Source organism: Leucopleurus acutus, assembly GCF_964270905.1.
Source record: "Leucopleurus acutus genome assembly, chromosome: 10".
Classification (NCBI taxonomy): domain Eukaryota; kingdom Metazoa; phylum Chordata; class Mammalia; order Artiodactyla; family Delphinidae; genus Leucopleurus; species Leucopleurus acutus.
The window spans coordinates 18,339,231-18,357,642 of record NC_139153.1 but is presented as its reverse complement, the minus strand read 5'-3'; the positions used below and the strand labels follow the sequence as shown (position 1 = coordinate 18,357,642).

The window sequence follows — 18,412 nt, the reverse complement described above, 5'->3', positions numbered from 1 at the left end:
CTACAAATAAAAGGTCCCTGGAGCTAGTCTAAGCACAAAGGATACTTTTTTTTTTAATAAGCAAACTGGTGTCCTGTAGAAACCTAGGGCAGAAAGGCCAGCAGGCTGGGCCCAGGACCTAAAGCAGGAGAGGCAAAAGGAAGAGGAACCCAGGTTGGACTTTCCTTCTCCTGGTGAGACTGTGTATTCCTCTCTTTGAAGGTTCTCATTCTGTGCTCAAAGCAAAGTACCAAGGTTTCATGCTCCACGTCCAGCCATATGGAAAGACTAACTTCACCCCAGTTCCAAATTCCTGGGGGAGAAGTCACATGTTGGCAGTGTGGGTCCCCTAGGCCAGGAGCGTGGAGCTAAGGAATCATGGCTGACATTGATTATTTACTGAGTGTCAGGTGCTCTTCTGAGCATTTTCTTATTTAATCCTCACAACAACCCTGAGAATAGAATCCCCGTATTATAGACAAAGGTACCAAGGGAAAGAGAGTTAAATAATTTGTGGTATAGCTAACGAGTGCCAGAGCAGGGGCACAAACCCAGGCCACTCCAACTCTGGCCCCGTGTATTTGGGGGTGAGGGGAAGGTCCCAGAGGAGGGTGGATTCTAGAGAGCTGGGCAGGTTTCCCCAAATGCGTCTCTCTCTCCCGCATTATTTCTGCCCTTTAAATATGGCATTTTTTTCCTCTGTGTTGTGTGGCTTAAACTCTCTTCCATGAGCCTATCAGTCCATATTCCCAAACTGAGGAATTCAAAACATTTGCATAGTTGCCTCCGCAGAAATCCTCTTAGCCTGTTGCAGATTATTTGAGGACGTGATCAGTGAGTAAATAACACTCAAAGACGGTCGCAAGCAGCTCTGCCATTAGATGCGAGCCCCTTGTCTTTAATCAGGGCTGAAAACCAGCTGAGTTTAATGGTGTCACACTGCCCGTCTCAGGTCCACTGAGTACAAGGATATTATAAAATAATTAGGAAGTTGTTCTGAATCTTGGGTCTGAGCAGTAGCAAGTAAATAACGGAGCTTCCTAACTTTGGATCAGTGAGTATTAGGGAATTCCTGGACTGTTCTTTGTATGGTCTGCCTTTGATCTTGCATACTTTATCCAGGTACTTTATCAAACATGAGCTCTTTGACCTGAAATCCAGTGATATGCATCACATTGAAAGGTTTTTCTTTGTTTATATTCATTGGGATCATTTTCTATAAACCAGAACTAACTATATTTGAAAAAAAAAAAAAGAAGTGTGTCACTTTTATCCCTGGAAAGGAGAGAGAGAGAGAGAATTGGCCATGACTCAGGAGATAAACATGCTTATTGTTATGATTCTTTGGGTTGCCATTGGCGAAGCAATACACACAAAACCCGAGCCCGTATCTAGAATGTTTTTACTATTAGAGCCTCTCGTAGCCAATCCCATCGCTTTTAAAATGTGTTTAAAAGCCATTAGCTTAAAAATGTTTTAAAACTCTTGCTATATAATTAGATAGTAAATGCCTGTGGGTGTGTAATTGCCGTGCTGGGTACTAGACTGACTCACAAGAAGACAGCTGAAGCCCATGGGGGACATGCAGGTAGCTCATCCCACGGGACATTTCCTGGCAGGTGAGCCAAGGCAGCTCCTTCAAGGGGTGAAAGACTGAACTCACATATTTACAGGTGAATTTGAGTCAAGAGCAGACTTCTGTAGAAAGGGTAGATTTGACAAGGGCTAAAAGAGAAGCCTATGTAGAAAGATATGCTTGGATTCATGCGCTTAGGTTGCAGGGAATACAACTTAACTCAGACCAGCTAAGTAAAGGTCCAGGTGCCAGTCCCATGAACACATGGGTCAGATCATGCCAGGCCTCATGAGAACCATCTCTGGGCAGCTGCTCAGGATCAAAGCTCATTTCTTCATCCCTCAGAGTCCTCACGGTGTATGTTGTGTTGCTTGTCTTCATGCCCATCTGATTCCATTCCATCTGTCCAGTGATAATGTCTGCTTGTACATGGCCCAACCCCAAATCAGCACAACCTTACAAGCCCATGCCAGTGATGATGGGTTGTCTAGGTTTCTTAATTCGGATTCTTGAAGGTAAGAGAGAGAGGGGGATGGGGGGTTGGCCTGTCCCAGCCTATTAACTGATTCCCAGCCCAGCTATGAACTGGTTCTCTTTCGATGGGGAGACCACCCTTGATCCGGTCATCAGGGGCCAGGAGAGCAAGATCACATGGCATTTTCCTCTCTCAAACATGAACACCGAGGTCTGTCCCTTCTTTCAGAGCAATTTCTAGAAAAGTGGGGGTGGCCAGGGGAAGAAATGAAACCAGCCAAGTATAGATGACAAGGCAGGGCATCCAGCCAGATGAGAAGCGCTAGGGCTCTGTCCACGAAGAGAGAGAAGAGCTGAAACGCGCATGGAAGGTACATAGATTGTCCATGAGTTGAATGTGATACTAGGGAGTCGGGAGGGTTTGCTGGGGCCACAGAGAGCAGGACACACAGTCACATGGAACAGGCCTCTTCAGCGGCCCTGTCAGGCCTTGCTCTCATCCTGCCTGGGTGTGCAACCACACTATATACTCACCTCACCAAAAGCTTCCAGCAGCTAGTAGTTGTGAATGTGTTTTGGGGTGGACAGGCCCAATTATTTGGTTTTAGGACTGTCCTGGAAAACCGGAAACAGATCATTGTTTTGGGAGTCTGAGAAGTTCATGAGCTCTGATACGAAGCTCAAGAATGAAGATCGTAGGGTCCTTGTGAGAAGGAGTTACGTCTACTTTGTCTTCATTGAGTGATTCCAGTGGGAGGGTTAGTGCCTTAACTGGAGTTGATCTTCAGAGGTGTTGGCTGGTTGGAGGAATGGGATTAAGAGACTGGAATAGAAGAAGGAAGGAAATGGAAGAGAAAGAGCACAGCCAGGAAAGGGAGAGGAAGGGATGTTGGGGAGAGAAAGGAGAGGGAGAAAGCAGAGAAAGGGGAAAGATACAGAGGGTAGAGGAACGTATACGCTTTGATTCTCCCATTCATTCAGTGGGTATCTTTTGAGCACCTACCTACTAGGTGCCAGCCACAGGGCTAGGCAGAGGGGATGCGGCGGCATGCAGAGGAGACAGTGTCTCTACTTTTACAAAACCTACCTTGTTTTGGGAGAGGTCAGCTTCCAAAGAGTAACAATGAGTCATTCAAAATCACAAATTGTGATCAGTGCTATGAAGGAAACAAACGAGAGGTTGAGAGAGCCACTGTCAAGGCTGGGGAGAGAGGGTTCCATCTTTAAATTGTGTGATCGGAGACATCTTCTTGGAGGAATGAATTGCCCTTTTCTGGAACAAGGTACATTCTGGAAGAAGGAAGAAGAGGAGGCTGGGAAAGCTCAGCTGCAGAATGAGACATTGAAACACAAAGCAGAACAAACAAAACGCTCTGAGTCGTGCAAACAGCCTCCGTTCTGTTGATACAGTGTAGTAAGTAAGTAGCAAGCCTATTCCACCAGGAAGTTAAAATGATCAGACATAAACTATTCCATCATCTTAGAGACCCCAAGAGTAGGAAATGATCAGAAATGTAAGGAGCAATCAATTCACACAGTACTTTGCAAGTAGTTAGGAGGCTCTGGAAATAAACGTAGACTCCGGAAAAGGATCGCTAAGGGATTTCAGACTCATAAATAATCAATTACTGAGCTTCTTTATCTACATAAAATGGAGAGGAAAAATAGCAAAGACCCAGGGTTTGAAGAGAGATTGGCTTGAAAGAAATGTTTTTAATAAATTGCAGTGTTTTGAGGCTTTGGAATTTAAAAACCGTTCACTGTATTATTTCCTCAGCAGCAGAAAAAAATAACCTGCACATTTCACCATGCTGTCATTTTTAAACATTAGATTTTGACAGCCATGATAATCTTGCTTAAACTCGATTCGTTTCGGTATAGTTATTCATCGTGTGCCAAATAACCATCATTAATCCACGCTCCGTGTTCATCAGCTGCTCTACAGAGGTTTTCCATCTTCAGCCCAGCCCAGGGTGCTGGTGTAGCCCCTCTCCTCCTCCTTGCCCCCATGGAGAAGGAGATTTCGCAGTGTAACCCACGCCAAATGTATCTGTGAATAAAAAGGCACATCTGTTATTTTTACCTATGCACTCTTTTTTTTTTTTAATTGGAGTATAATTGCTTTACAATGTCGTGTTAGTTTCTGCTGTACAGTGAAGTGAATCAGCTATATGTATACAGACATCCCCCAGCCTTGGGCCTCCCTCCCCCGCCCATCCCACCCATCTAGGTCATTACAGAGCTGAGCTCCCTGTGCTACACAGCAGGTTCCCACTAGCTATCTGTTTTACACATGGTAGTGTATTTATGTCAAACTTTATCTCCCACTTCATCCCACCCTAACCCTTCCCCTCTGTGTCTACACGTCCATTGTCTACGTCTGCGGCTCTATTCCTGCCCTGCAAATGGGTTCATCTAAATGTCCCCCTGTGCACTCTTGATTGCCCTTTCTTTTAGTAACAGCACGCAGTTCTCTCAGGGGAATTACTCTTCCCCCATTGCATGCAGTCTTAGAGCCCTGCCCGCCCCTGACTCGCACTTAACTAGTCAGACCATCTCCTGAGAACCTGAGTCTGGGAATCCAAGAGCAGAAAGTAGGCAAGGCTGGTCCATCCTGGCAGCAATGCCGAGAAGCTGACATTAATTAGTCCCCACACCCAGATCCCAGGAGCCACCCCACTTCCTGCCCCAATTCAGCTTTCCCTCTGATTTTTTGAGCTACCTCCTCTCTTTCCAAAGGAAAAAAAATATTTTTTGCCTCACATGCTAGAATCAAAGTTGATTACTTGCAACCTAATAAAGATCTATATATCTTGAATATTTTAGGGCAAAGCAGTCTATTTATATAACAACTTTCCTACCATTATCTTACCTCTTTGAAGAAATCGAGTTTGCCCCCCCCAAAAAAATTAAATGCTTTATCTTTTCTAAAACACACTCTGATTTCCAAACTCTTCGCCATGATCAGGCCGTTTTCTCCTCCTCAAATGCTCTTCCAGGCTTCTATTTCTAACTGTCAGAATCCTATCCTTACTATATAAGTCTAAGTTTAAGTAAAGCTTTACCAAAATGCCTTCCTTTTATAAAAAATGTTCATTTCTGTACTATCTCCCTTAGAAGAGTATAAATTCCCGAAGGGCAGGGGCAGTGCCTTATCACCCAGTGACACCAATGCCTTGCATTGTGGTGAACAAATACTTGTTTCAGTTCTATTCTCACGGTATTTCACGTTTCTTCCTCTGGAAAATTCTGAAGGGAAGGTAAACACGTGAATGGAATTCTGTCTGGGACCGAATTTCACATGTGATATTCAGTAGCTGTGGTTCCTAGCTGATCTTCGGGAAATCTACAAACCCCTAAATTTGTAAGCAGATATTCTTCATATATTTTTCCAGAGACAGAGTCTAAAGCTTTCATTAGATTCTCAGAGAGATCTGTGACTCATAAAAGGTTAAGAAAGTGTGGCCACCTGCATGTCTAGAGGCAATTGGTGTAAAACATTTACCACCAATGTGCTATGTGTCTAGAAGGATGCCAGGCTCATTCCATTTAAGTTACCTTGTTTTATCCTTCTAGTAGCCTAATGCAATAGTTCTTGTTATGGCAATAGCAATGATAATAGTAATGATCACAGCTTACATTTACGGGGTGTACCTTCTGTGTGCAGTGAGCGCTGTTCCAAGTACTTCTATATATGAACTCATTTAATACTTACCCAAATCCTACAAGTGATATTTATAATTCTTCCCCTTTTACAGATAATGAAACTGAGGCCCAGAAAAATCATGCCATTTGCTTGAGTTCATGCAACTAACGGCAGAGTTTTGCACTGAAACCCAACAGCTTGACTCTAAAGCTTGCTTCTTAGCCACTCTGCTGTTAGGTCACAGCTAACACATGGTAGAGCTGGGGTTCAAATCTGCATCATTTAACTTCTCTTCAGTGCTTCTAAACTGAGGCCAAGGGTTTCAGCAACTCACCCAAGTTTTTAGAACTAGGAGGTAGTAGAAGCCAACTTTGAACCTACCTGTCTTACTACAAAGCCTTTCGGAAGAATTTCAGTAAAGTAGGTGTTAACTCGTCACTAAACGTTTGACAGAATTCGCCTGTGAAGCCATCTGGTCCTGGACTTCTGTTTGTTGGAAGATTTTTTAATCACAGTTTCAATTTCAGTACTTGTGATTGGTCTGTTCATAGTTTCTGTTTCTTCCTGGTTCGGTCTTGGAAGAATTTGTCCTTTCTAAGAATTTGTCCATTTCTTCCAGGTTATCCATTAATTGGCATGTAGTTGCTTGCAGTAGTCTCTTATGATCCTTTGTATTTCTGTGGTGTCCATTGTACCTTCTCCTTTTTCATTTCTAATTTGATTGATTTGAGTCCTCTCCCTTTTTTTCTTGATGAGTCTGGCTCAGGGTTTATCGATTTTGTTTATTTTCTCAAAGAACCAGCTTTTAGTTTCAGTGATCTTTGCTCTTGTTTTCTTCATCTCTATTTCATTTATTTCTGCTCTGATCTTTATGACTTCTTTCCTTCTACTACCTTTGGGTTTTGTTTGTTCTTCTTTCTCTAGTTCCTTTAGGTGTAAGGTTAGATCGTTTATTTGAGATTTTTCTTGTTTCTTGAGGTAAAATTGTATTGCTATAAACTTCCCTCTTAGAACTGCTTTTGCTGCATCCCATAGGTTTTGGATTGTCATATTTTCGTTGTTATTTGTCTCTAGGTATTTTTTGATTTCCTATTTGATTTCTTCAGTGATCCATCAGTTATTTAGTAACATATTGTTTAGACTCTATGTCTTTGTGTTTTGCCGTTGAGTGATGCCCTCATTGGGCTCGGTCCTCTAAGGAGGCTGCAAAGAGAGGAAAAGTTTTCTTTTTGTAGTAGAGTCCTTAAACTACTTAGGAAGAGGCAAAAAACCTTCATCACCAATCTTAAACTCCATGAAGGCAGGACCTATACACATAGCAGGCATTTGATAAATATTTGTTCATTCCATCAATCCGTGCGTTTACAAAAACAGAGGTAGTGTCTAGGGCAATTCATTCAGGAGAGAATACTGGCAGGTGCTTAAGCAGGGACTGCAAATCCAAATGGCCGGGCAGGTATCAGAAAGGAGTGAGGTGACTCATGGGTTTAAAAAAAAGGCAGCTATTGGGCTGGGGTCAGGTCACAGTTCAGAAGCACAAAAGCATGTTTAGATATTTTCACTCCCACTATCCTCACATCCACCCTCTTCACGGAAGTGCAGCAAAGTCACACAACTAATAGAGGAGTTGGGATTCAGACCTTGATAGTATAACTTCATGATGAGCACCGCTCTCTCCCAGCTGTGGATTATGTATGCGCAAGCGTGGAGGTGAATGCAGGTAAGGGAAACATCCTGGTGGAATGGAGTTCTCCCAAGAAAAGGAAAATCTCATAGTGTGTTGTGAACAGTTAGGAATTAGAGGGTGCTTGGATGTCACAGCAGTCTGTGAGTTTTATGTTTTGTTTTGTTTTGTGGCCGCGCCACGCGGCTTACGGGATCTTAGTTCCACAACCAGGGATTGAACCTGCGCCCTCGGCAGTGAAAGCTCCAAGTCCTAACCCCTGGACTGCCGGGGAATTCCCCAGTGGCATGTGATTTCTGAATGGTAGAAATATTACACACCATCTGCCAGAGGGGATGTGCGATGACGTCTTCATTCTTTGCTTTCCATCTCGAAGGTTTCTGTAAATAACCTCTAAGCAGGGGTCCTTTCCATGAGAAGGGAATGACATCAACCCAACCAACAAGCACATCTTTATGACGCTCTTCTGACACTGGTAATTGATTTGCTCTAAGCCTTCTGTGCTGTCACTCAGGGCCTTTCTTATGGTCAGTGGCACACGTTTGCAGAGAACTTTGATCCATCCTCCTCTAGCCCCGGCCCTTAAAGGCACCAGGAAGGAGGAGCCAGGAAGCTCAGGGGTTATGAGCTTATTGCTGATTTTATAATCCCTCGTCACCAAGAAGAAATGTACTGAGTCCATCAGGATTAGAGCAGAGTTTCTCGACCTTGGCACTACTACAGTGGTGGGGCTTGCTGTTCACAGAGGATATTTATAGCATCCTGGCCTCTACCCACTAGATGCCAGTAGCAGCCTCGTCATGTATGACGAACAATGTCGCCCTCCAAACACTGCCAGGTGGTCCCGGGAGACTGCAGGGTAGCATCACCCCTGGCTAAGAATCACAGGCTTAGAGATGCAAACACGCACAAGGACACATGTGCACATGCTCACCCACAGTGTATATGGTCACCTTGACAGGGGGACTTCTTTTTGTGTTGCTTTTTGTTGTTGTTTTCCTATTGTAGTATTTTGTTTGTTGTTTTTTTCCTTCACTTTGTTTCTGTTGGTTGGTTGCTTTTTTTTTTTTGAGGTACGCGGGCCTCTCACTGTTGTGGCCTCTCCCGTTGCGGAGCACAGGCTCCGGACACACAGGCCCAGCGGCCACGGCTCACGGGCCCAGCAGCTCCGCGGCATGTGGGATCCTCCCGGACCGGGGCACGAACCCGTGTCCCCTGCATCAGCAGGCAGACTCCCAACCACTGCGCCACCAGGGAAGCCCTGGTTGGTTGCTTTTTAATCTGAAGAAGAACCTTTGCTTCAATCTTGACTCTAATTTTTCAAGTTGGTCCATTTCACAAAACCTTTTCGAAGAGTTGATTGTAACTGCTAATGCTATAGACCACCGCCGTGTGCTTGTCAGTCTGCTATGCATTTTACATGAGCTTTTTAAAAATTGAATCATCAAAATAACAGGGCAATCCTGTTACATCCATCTTGCGGATGAGGAAATTGAAACACAGGCCGGTTAAGTCACTGGACCCAGGTTGCACTGATTTTGAGTGACAGAGTTGGGATTCTGATCCAGGCTGTCTGCTGCCCTCATTTGCCTTCTTGTCTAAGATGCTATATTGCCCTCCTCTTTGGGGTGAAACCTCCAGCATCACTAATGTGTGCTCCTTCAGTTCCTGATCTCAGAATATTGACAAACGTGGTCAAATCTGAGCTACAAGTCACAATCACAGTCACGCGCTTTGAAATCCCGTGTGGTGTGCAGTTTATGGAAACGTTGGTTTCGTCGCTGACACTGATTGTACACACATATCTTTCTCTTGTCACCACCAGAGTGTCTGTACGTGTTCCCCTGCCAGTGGAACTACCGTCCTGATCACTGCATGTACGGAAGCAATTGCAGAGCGGCCGAGCGGGAAGGCGTGTCTGTCCTGCATGGGAACCGAGGCGTCTACCATGATGAGAAGCAGCCAACTTTCAAAGCGCTCTATGAAGCAATCCGAGATGTAAGTGTGTTCTCACCCCCCCATTCAGCAGACATGTACTTATCAGCATGAAGCAGTGCAGGTGCTGTGGTCACCCGTCCCTTTGAAGGCCAAATAATTCCCAGAAGCATTGAGTTCTACCACTTTTCCCCAACCTCACTCACGCTACGTCACTCCATCCACTTGCCACCTGGTACTATACTTTGTCCACTCTTGACTTAATATTTCCAAGAAAGTCACTCATTTCTTTTTCTCTGAAATAAATTCGCTGAAGGAGGAAGTGTCCTATCAGACAGAGAAACCCTTGGTAACTGAGTATACTGCTGAACTGAACGAATAAGCATTTTCAGAACTCTAATGGAAAACTCATGAATTCATAAAAGTGCTAACAAAAGATCAAGATGAAAACAAAAATTAATGACATGGGACTGAGTGAACTGATGAGGATGATTATAATTTTTGTGACTTTCTGTTTGAATTAAAAAAAAAATCCCCCCCCCCAAAAAGAAGAGGACAGTAAGCAAAAAAAAAAAAAAAAAGAAAAGAAAAGAAAGAGAAACTCTGTGCTATTTGCCATAATAAAGGGTCAGAGGTTAGGATATAGGTAATACAATAAAAATAAAATATTATTCAGCTCAAGCTAAGTGTGTTGCCTGGTTGCCAGCTCCACCCTATTGAGCAAGCAGGTGTCGAGGGGGTCATTTAGGACAGCGGTCCCCAACCTTTTTGGCACCAGGGACGCATTACAAGGAAGACGATTTTTCCACGGATTGGGTGGGAGGGTGGGAGGGCGTGGGGGATGGTTCAGGCGGTAATGCCAGCGACGGGGAGCGGCACACGAAGCTTCGCTTGCTTGCCCACCGCTCGCCTCCTGCTGTGCAGCCCGGCTCCTAACAGGCCGCGGACCGGTACCAGTCCAAGGACCAGGAGTTGGGGACTCCTGAGTTAGGACCAGGAGCCAAACCAAAGTGACAATCAAGTCTTTATTTATGGACTGCCACAGTGCAAGCAAGAGGCAAGAAGAGGCACCAGCTCTCGGTGGTCCATTTTTATCCACCAAAGGATGCTGGCTGAGGGTCAAGTGGCTGCAGCACGGAGGCAGGAATATCTCCTGAATGAAAGGCTTTTGCATCTTTACGGACCCATGAATCTTGGGGAAGAGGAGAGGGAAGGAAGAGGGGAGGAGGAGAAAGGTACCCCCCCACACACCTCCCAAAGGAGGCCTCCACATGGAGGTGCTTGGGGCAGGGATGCAAACGTGCGTATAAGCCAGGGTGGCTCATACACACAAAGAAAACTGCAGCTCGCTGCCATGCGCCAAGTCTGGGAGGGCAGCTTTCCCCCGAGACATGCCAGACAGCCTTGTAATTGCCTCTGGCTGAGTATGAAGATCACACCAACTATCCTGGCCTGGAGCTGAGGCCCCCTCTTACTCCCTTGAAGAGGTTGATTTTAGCAGGAGCAGTTAAAGACCTATGTGAACTATCTTCTTGCAGTAACTGGGAAGGTCGAAAGGACCTTGCTTTGTGGTTCACCACCTAATATCACGTCAAGTACTGCCTGCTGGTACCTGCATCCCTCACTTTGGGAAACACTGCTTTCCACATTGCCTTTCACCTTGAAGTTGGTGGGGCAGAACCAGCAACAGCTACTTTCAGAGATTTCCCTTTTGAAACTTTCATTCCAAAACGTAGAGTGTAGGGGTCGGCCAACTTGGGCCAAATATTGGGCCAAATCTGGCCCGTTTTTGTAAGACATGTGGGGTAAGAATGGTTTCTTAAATAGTTGGGAAAAAAATGAACAGAAGACTATTTCATAACACAGGAAAGTTTTATGAAATTCAAATTTCTCTGTTCATATAGTCTTATCGGGACACAGCAACAACTGTTCATGTTACGTATTGTCTGTGGCCACCGATATGCTACAAAGGCAAAGATGAGTAGCTGTGACAGACTGTACGGCCCACAGAGTCTGAAATACTTACTATCTAGCCCTTTACCGAAAAAATTTGCCAACCCCTGACAGAAGGCATGTAGATTTTATTAGAGGGTTTTTTCCTTGGGGATCTGGGAACCCTCATGATTCATGAAAAGGATTGGGCAGGAGTGAGGTGAGGGTGAATCCTGCAACACAGTAATGCATTTTTGCACGTATGAAAGTATGCATTTTGCTAAGGAGAATCCCAGAGAATTCCAATTCTGGAGTCCCCAGAATTGTCTTCTGTGGAGGGAAAGAATTTCACGTGCCAATAAACTAACACCTCTTTTTTCTCCTGGGATTCCTGCCGTTGTTTCTCAAAAGCCAGGTGATTTAATTACACAGAAAATTTGTTCTGTACTTAGTGATATCACATTTAGATATTCAAACACTGACTCCAGGTGCACATCCATTCAGGAGTACAAATGGAAGGCAAATAAGAACGCAGCAGACGTGGCCATCAGAGCCATGCCCCAGGTTGTTCTGTACTGTCAGCCCTGGCCTGGGATTGAGCAACTATGGTTCTAGAGTTACAATCGGTCTTGTTTGTTTTCTGGGTGGATCAGAAAGAGGGCCAAATAGCTGTTTCATAAATGATTCTGCATAATACACTCACTGATTTTCCTCAGTTGGGACTGAAAAGACAATTTTCGTTCACGCATTTCAATCAGGACAGTCACTAACCCCATCCTGAAATTCAAGTAAATATAGACAGACTTCATCATAAAAGACCTATTTCTCCACTTGCCACTGTGCACCCCAGTGCAGCGGAGTCAGGGCTTGGCTTTAGGCATCGACAGACCTGGGTTCAGGTCCCAATTTTGTCCCTTTCTGGTGATTAGTCATTAACTCTGTGCTCTTGACTTACTGAGCCTCAGTTTCCTCATCTGTGAAATGGGGATAATAATATTATCTACCTCATAAAACGTGTTGTGAGAATTCAACAAAATGATTGTTTTTACACTTTTAGTACAGCACCCGACATAGAGTTGTTCTCAATAATTAGAAGGTTCACACTCTTTTCTTATCTTGTCCACATTTTCTCACTTGCTCTCTCCCTTCCCCTCTATAAATACTTTTCCTCTCTCTCTCTTTCGCTGTATGTCTCTTTCTTCCTTCATCTCTCTCTGAAAATATTCCTCCTGTCCCTCCCTCTTCCTTCTCTTCCCTCCCCTTCTCTCTCTCTCCCTCTCACACACACACACAAACACACATACTCATATACCCTAACTCTGTGTGTATGTTTGTGTGAAGGGTAAGTGTGATCTCCCCCCATCATGACCCAAGGAAAATTATATACGAGGCAGACATTCTGCCAGTAATTCTTTCAACAATCATCTCTGAAGAGCCTATTTTATGCAGGAACAATTCTAGGTTCTGGGAACTCAGAAGTCAACAAGACTGACAAAGCCCGCTCCTCATGAAACGTATATTTTGGGTGAGAAAGCCAGACAGTACTCACATAAACGAAGAAATCAATAAAACTCTTACCAGATAGTGGAAGGTTAAAGCAGGGCGCTGGGCATCCAGGATGGGCAGCCAGGATGGAGAGGAAGGTTCACAAGCTCGGGTCCTCAGGGAGGCTTCTGCCAGCCTGAGCCTTGATCCCTGGGACAATCTGGGGAGAGATCCTGCCAAGTAGAAGAAATAACCTGGGAGAAGTCCCTGAGTCAGGAGTAAGTTTGTGTGCCCACCGACAGGGAAGAGGCCACAGTAACCAGAATGAACAGAGAAGGGAAGCGAGGAGGAGATGAGCAGGGAGAGTTCCGGGTCACATTGAACCTTTGGGGACAGGAGAGGGGTTGGAATCTTACTCTAATTGCAGCGGGAAGCCCTTGCAGGAAAACGCCGTGCTCTGATTTATGCTTTAAAAATATCTCCGTGGTAACTTGGTGCAGGGGGTGCAAGAGTGAAAACAAAAAGGCTATCTATGAGACTTACTGCAGCCTTCCAGGTGAGAGATGGGGCTGGCGTGCACTTGGGTGGTGTCGGGAAGATGAGAGGCCGGACTCGGGGTGTGCTGTAGAGGTAGAGTTTACGGTACTTGCTGTTGCACCAGGTGAAGGATGTGGGGGAAAGAGAGGAATCAATCAGGGCTCCACGGTTTTGACCTATTCTGTTCCTGTCACTGGGGATACAGTGATGAAAAGGAGTTTACCAATGGTCTAAATTGTGCTGTGAAAGAAAAAGTGTTCCAAGCATGGTCTCGGACAGAACCCTTTTTTTGCATTACATAATGTGTAATCTCCTTCTGGGAAGAAATTCACATTTCTGATAAACATGCTTAAGCAATATTTCTGATTAACTTTAAGGGATTAAGACTGGTTCTAGGAAACTAGACACCCACCCACTCTGCTGTCAGGCAATAGTATCTGACTTTTCATCATTCTTATTTCCCTTTTGCTTTTTTCTCTAGTCTTTTTGTTTAGAATGTCCTTGCCAACAATGAATCTTTGACTTGACCTACTAGAGGCCTTTTCCCTTTCGACAAGACTGTAATAAAACTTTGACTCTTTTTCATAATTAGGTGGTCTGAAAGATTTATTTTGGGAAATACAGACACATTCCATAGGAAAACAAGATAATTTCTTTTTAAAGTCCAATATTAAGTGGGAAAAAACCGACAACCAATATTTGGTACCTGAATTACTAAAATAAAGTTCACTGATGATACATTTCACTAGTAGTTGTTAAACTCTGAACTTCATGAGATTACCATAGTTCCTTCGTTAAGATTGCTACAAAGGCAAGATATATGAACAATTCAGTGTTGGTTTTTTTTTTTTTTTTGCGGTATGCGGCCCTCTCACCGCTGTGGCCTCTCCCGTTGTGGAGCACAGGCTCCGGACGCGCAGGCTCAGCGGCCATGGCTCACGGTCCCAGCCGCTCCGCGGCATGTGGGATCTTCCCGGACCGGGGCACGAACCTGTGTCCCCTGCATCGGCAGGTGGACTCTCAACCACTGCGCCACCAGGGAAGCCCCGATTCAGTGTTTTATTGTAGTAGATTTCAAGTATCTACTTGAGTCTTTTTAAAAAATTTTATTGAAGTATAGTTGATTTATAATGTTGTGTTAATTTCTTCTGTACACCAAAGTAACTCAGTTATACATATATGTATTCTTTCTCATATTCTTTTCCATTATGGGGTTTGTCACAGGATATTGAACATAGTTTCCCGCGCTATACAGTAGGACCTTTTTGTTTACACTTGAGTCTTGCTTCTACTCAGCAAGAGCATGCTATAGAATATCCTGTCCTGGGAAATATACTTCACTCAGATTTTAAGAGCTTTTAAAACCCAAATAAATCATCTTTTTATTATTATTTTTTTTAAGAGGTAAAGAAACAGGCCCCAAAAGGGTAAGTGATTGCCTGGGGTTGCACAGGACTGAATCAGGATTTGAACCTTGAATCAGGATTTGAACCTCCGTCCTCGGAGGTCCCTTCCTCTGTATCTAAAAACGTACCAAGCTGTGCCTGCATGTTTATATTAATTCCCTGTGTCATTTCTCAGTAAGTTATTTGCGTGTTAAATGGCATTTCAGTAACTAAAATACACTTTTCTTTTTTTTTATTTTTAACTCATCTTTCAGTTTCCCTTTCAAGACAATCTCTTTCAATCCATGTATTACCCTCTTCAGCTGAAGTTTTTGGAGACTGTGCACACTTTATGTGGACGAATCCCACAAGTTTTTCTGAAGCAAATTGAGAAAACCATGAAAAGGGCTTATGAGAAACATGTCATCATCCATGTTGGCCCGAACCAGAGGCGCTGAGTATTTCCCATTGTCTCGAGTCAATTAGGCATCTCATGAACGAGGAAATACTCATCTGCAAGCTGCCTGGATCTCTTTTATGTGAATATTTCATGGTGCTCTATGACAACTAAGTTTAAAAAGACTTGTTAAATGTTGCTAAATCAGTTGCCCCTAAATGGAAATATGCTTTAATTTTTTTCTAAAGTGCTATTTATCTCTCTGTTTTTTTAAAAAAATGATATTTTTGCTCACTTAACACTGTTGAAGTAGGTCGAGCTAGCTGTGAAAAGGAACTCTTGTGAGCCTTCTGATTCCCAAGTGTCTGAGGCAATGTCAGTGGCATCTGATGTGGCACATTTTATCCACTTCTCTTGAGACTCTCTCTATGCAATGGGTTCCCCCCACCCCTTGTTATAAAAGTGATACATGCTTGTTGTAAAACAAATTTTTAAAACTTATAGAGAATATATAGGTCATTGGACCAAAATCAAGATGAGATTAGCCATAATCCTATTAACCAGGGAAAAAGATTTTTATTTTAGTGTAGTCCCTTCTAGCCTTTTTTTCCCTACTTTTATATTTACTTGCGGTTGTCTTTTCCATCGTATAAACATGTATCTAAAACAGGTAGTCTAAGTGAAAGTGGGACCCTATGCTGAGATTTTTATGTAGGAGACTAAAAATTTAGACAAAAGGATGATGCCTGCAACCCTTTATTTAAAACATGTCTGGGACAGAGATCAGGGTTAGGAGACCCACCACCTGAGACGAGATTAAGGGAGCACAAGCCCTGCTCACACCCTAATCTTGTCAGAGTTCCCACCTCACCATTGTTATAAAACCCCTCATCAAATCCTCTGGGGTGGGGACACATAGGTTTTCAAGGCAGGAGTCTGCTGTATCCCCCCTTTGCCTGGCAAAGCAATAAAGCTATCCTTTTCTACTTCAAAAAAATACATTGGGGAGAAGCATTCGGATTTTAGCTAATTGGGCAGTGATAAAGGATGAAGCATATCTGGGGCTGTTTTTTAAGAAAAATTGTTCAGATTTTTCCAAATCGTAAGACATGTCTATGCAGCCACAGCTTCTGAAAGGAAATTCAGTAATTGTGTTAAACCTAAACGGTCTATTTAGCAGAGATGTGATTTTGTGCTGACCCAGGGACAAAAGCATTTTATCTCTTACTTTGGTAGGTGTGGCCTTCTCTCTTTAAACTCTTGGGCAATAGGTGGAAATTAAAGGCCGACTTGGAATGTAATGTGTACAAATAAATAGTTCAGTGGATTCCACTGGCCAGAAAATTCATCTTCCCACCAGCCTTAGAAAGGTCTCTCAAATTTTTTTTTTCTTCTCGAGGGTATTCTAGCTGTTAGCCAAGGTGTGTCTTATCACCTAGCTACAGTAGAGGAAGTTCAGTATTCTTTCCCCAAAGGAATCAAAGTTAATCCCTAGTTGCTCCTGTAGCTGCTATTAGCATAAGGGCATTTTGCATAATGCTTTATTTATCTCAAAAAACGTGTGCATAAATGATCTCCTTGATGTTTGCAACAACTTAGTGAACTTAGTAGGGGCCTGTATCATCTCCACTGGGCAAATAAGGAAATTGTAATACAAAGAAACAAATATATTCCATATAATTACTGTTCTGTAAGACACACAGATGTGTATAGGATACATCCCGTTTCACAGAGAAATTTTTGAAAACAAAAATATTAAATATTTTTCATCATATATAGACAATGATCTGAAAGTATAAAATGAAAATTTTTGTTTTGGTAATGCAAATATGGTATCCGATAGATTGGAATCCCGTAGGATATCATAGGTTCTATAACAGCAGAAAAGGTCTTACCCTGAAAAAAATATATGCAAGTCTCAGCACTACCGAAGAATATATAGGTATCAGTCAATATTAGTATGCAGCACCATTATGGTAGTAACAAATTTAAATCTAAAATGGTTGAGTAATAACCCATACTTTCCTTTTGATAAGTTGGGTGACCTGTGGTTTGTTATTTTTGTTAAGGGAAATTACCATTATGATGTGAAACTCTTATCTTTGCTGTTGTATTTTATGTTTCCTCATTTTACCACTGAAGGTGACATCATTCATTATTTGATTTCTAAAGCATGTGGGGGGAATTTCGGGATTGTGTTTTGGACGGGGAAAATGCATTCTGTATCCCACAAATAGGATTTTGGTGAAAGAGCCAGGATGTGGAGATGATTCCCTGACTTCCATTCCAGTTTTCTTTCTCCTTGTTCAGCACAGCCAGCAAACCCCACAGATGTCACTCAGATTTGCTGGCGGCTCACAGACCTAAAGAAGTTCCTTTCCTCCTTTGGCAAGTCCCACAAAAAATCTGCAGATAAAGACATGGCATACAGCAATTCCTTTTCTTTTATGAGAGTCAGGTTTACCCACAACTCTCAATTGTGGGTTCTAGTCTGAAGATGCACAATAGGATTTCCAGCAAAGGTCAGTGATAGAACTCTAGAACATTCTAGAATGATGCATTATGAGACTGTGAAGCCTTAGAATTTGGTGTGGTTTTCTGCCTGGGAATTCCTTTGCTGTATCCTGAAATGTTAGGTGAGTTCGGTGGAGAATTTAGAAAAACTCTGATCTTCTAATCCCCATGCCAAAAAGTGCTAATTATTTCTTATAGTTAGGACGTTGCCATGAGGCAGTATTTTCTCTGCCTGTGATAATTTCCAGAAAGCTACGACATTAGCGCCTTTGAAATATGATAACCACAATTTGAATTCAGTGGACTCCTGAAACATGCAGTCTGTGGTCTGAAGTTTGCCAAAGGTTACATTGCCCCCTTTGGCACATCGAATCTGTGGGATGACCATGAGACGGGGTCTCTTCTGTCCTCCTATCTTCTCCTGTCCTCTCCTTGTTTCCTTTAAAATTCTGTTTAAGGCATGACTAGAGAGTTCCACTGGAGAATGAAAGAACACTTTCTAATAGCAAAGTGTAGTTTTTTGGGGTTTTTTTTTTGGTTTTTTTTTTACGGTACGCGAGCCTCTCACTGTTGTGGCCTCTCCCGCTGCGGAGCACAGGCTCTGGACGCGCAGGCTCAGCGGCCATGGCTCACGGGCCCAGCCACTCCGCGGCATGTGGGATCTTCCCGGACCGGGGCACGAACCCGTGTCCCCTGTATCGGCAGGCGGACTCCCAACCACTGCGCCACCAGGGAAGCCCAAAGTGTAGTATTTTTGTGTGCATGGATATTAGAACTTTCAATAGCAGGGTCACTAGAAATGCTGACCATGTTTTTCTTGCTGAGTTTTTCTTTTCCCAATATAAATCTCTGAAATTGTGACTTACAT

The 18,412-nt window shown here is 43.4% G+C and overlaps 1 protein-coding gene across 1 annotated transcript in view; it reads left to right on the top strand.

Moving 5' to 3' along the window:
- Positions 1–16,395, top strand: part of GXYLT2 (glucoside xylosyltransferase 2) — a gene marked incomplete at its 5' end in the record, with an annotated part of 81,385 nt that extends 64,990 nt beyond the window's left edge. The window contains 2 exons of the mRNA XM_082847801.1: positions 9,185–9,357; positions 14,909–16,395. Of these exons, the coding sequence (XP_082703927.1) occupies positions 9,185–9,357; positions 14,909–15,091 (356 nt within the window). The 3' untranslated portion in view covers positions 15,092–16,395. The remainder of the gene's footprint in view (positions 1–9,184; positions 9,358–14,908) is intronic.
- Between the last annotated feature and the right edge of the window lie 2,017 nt (positions 16,396–18,412).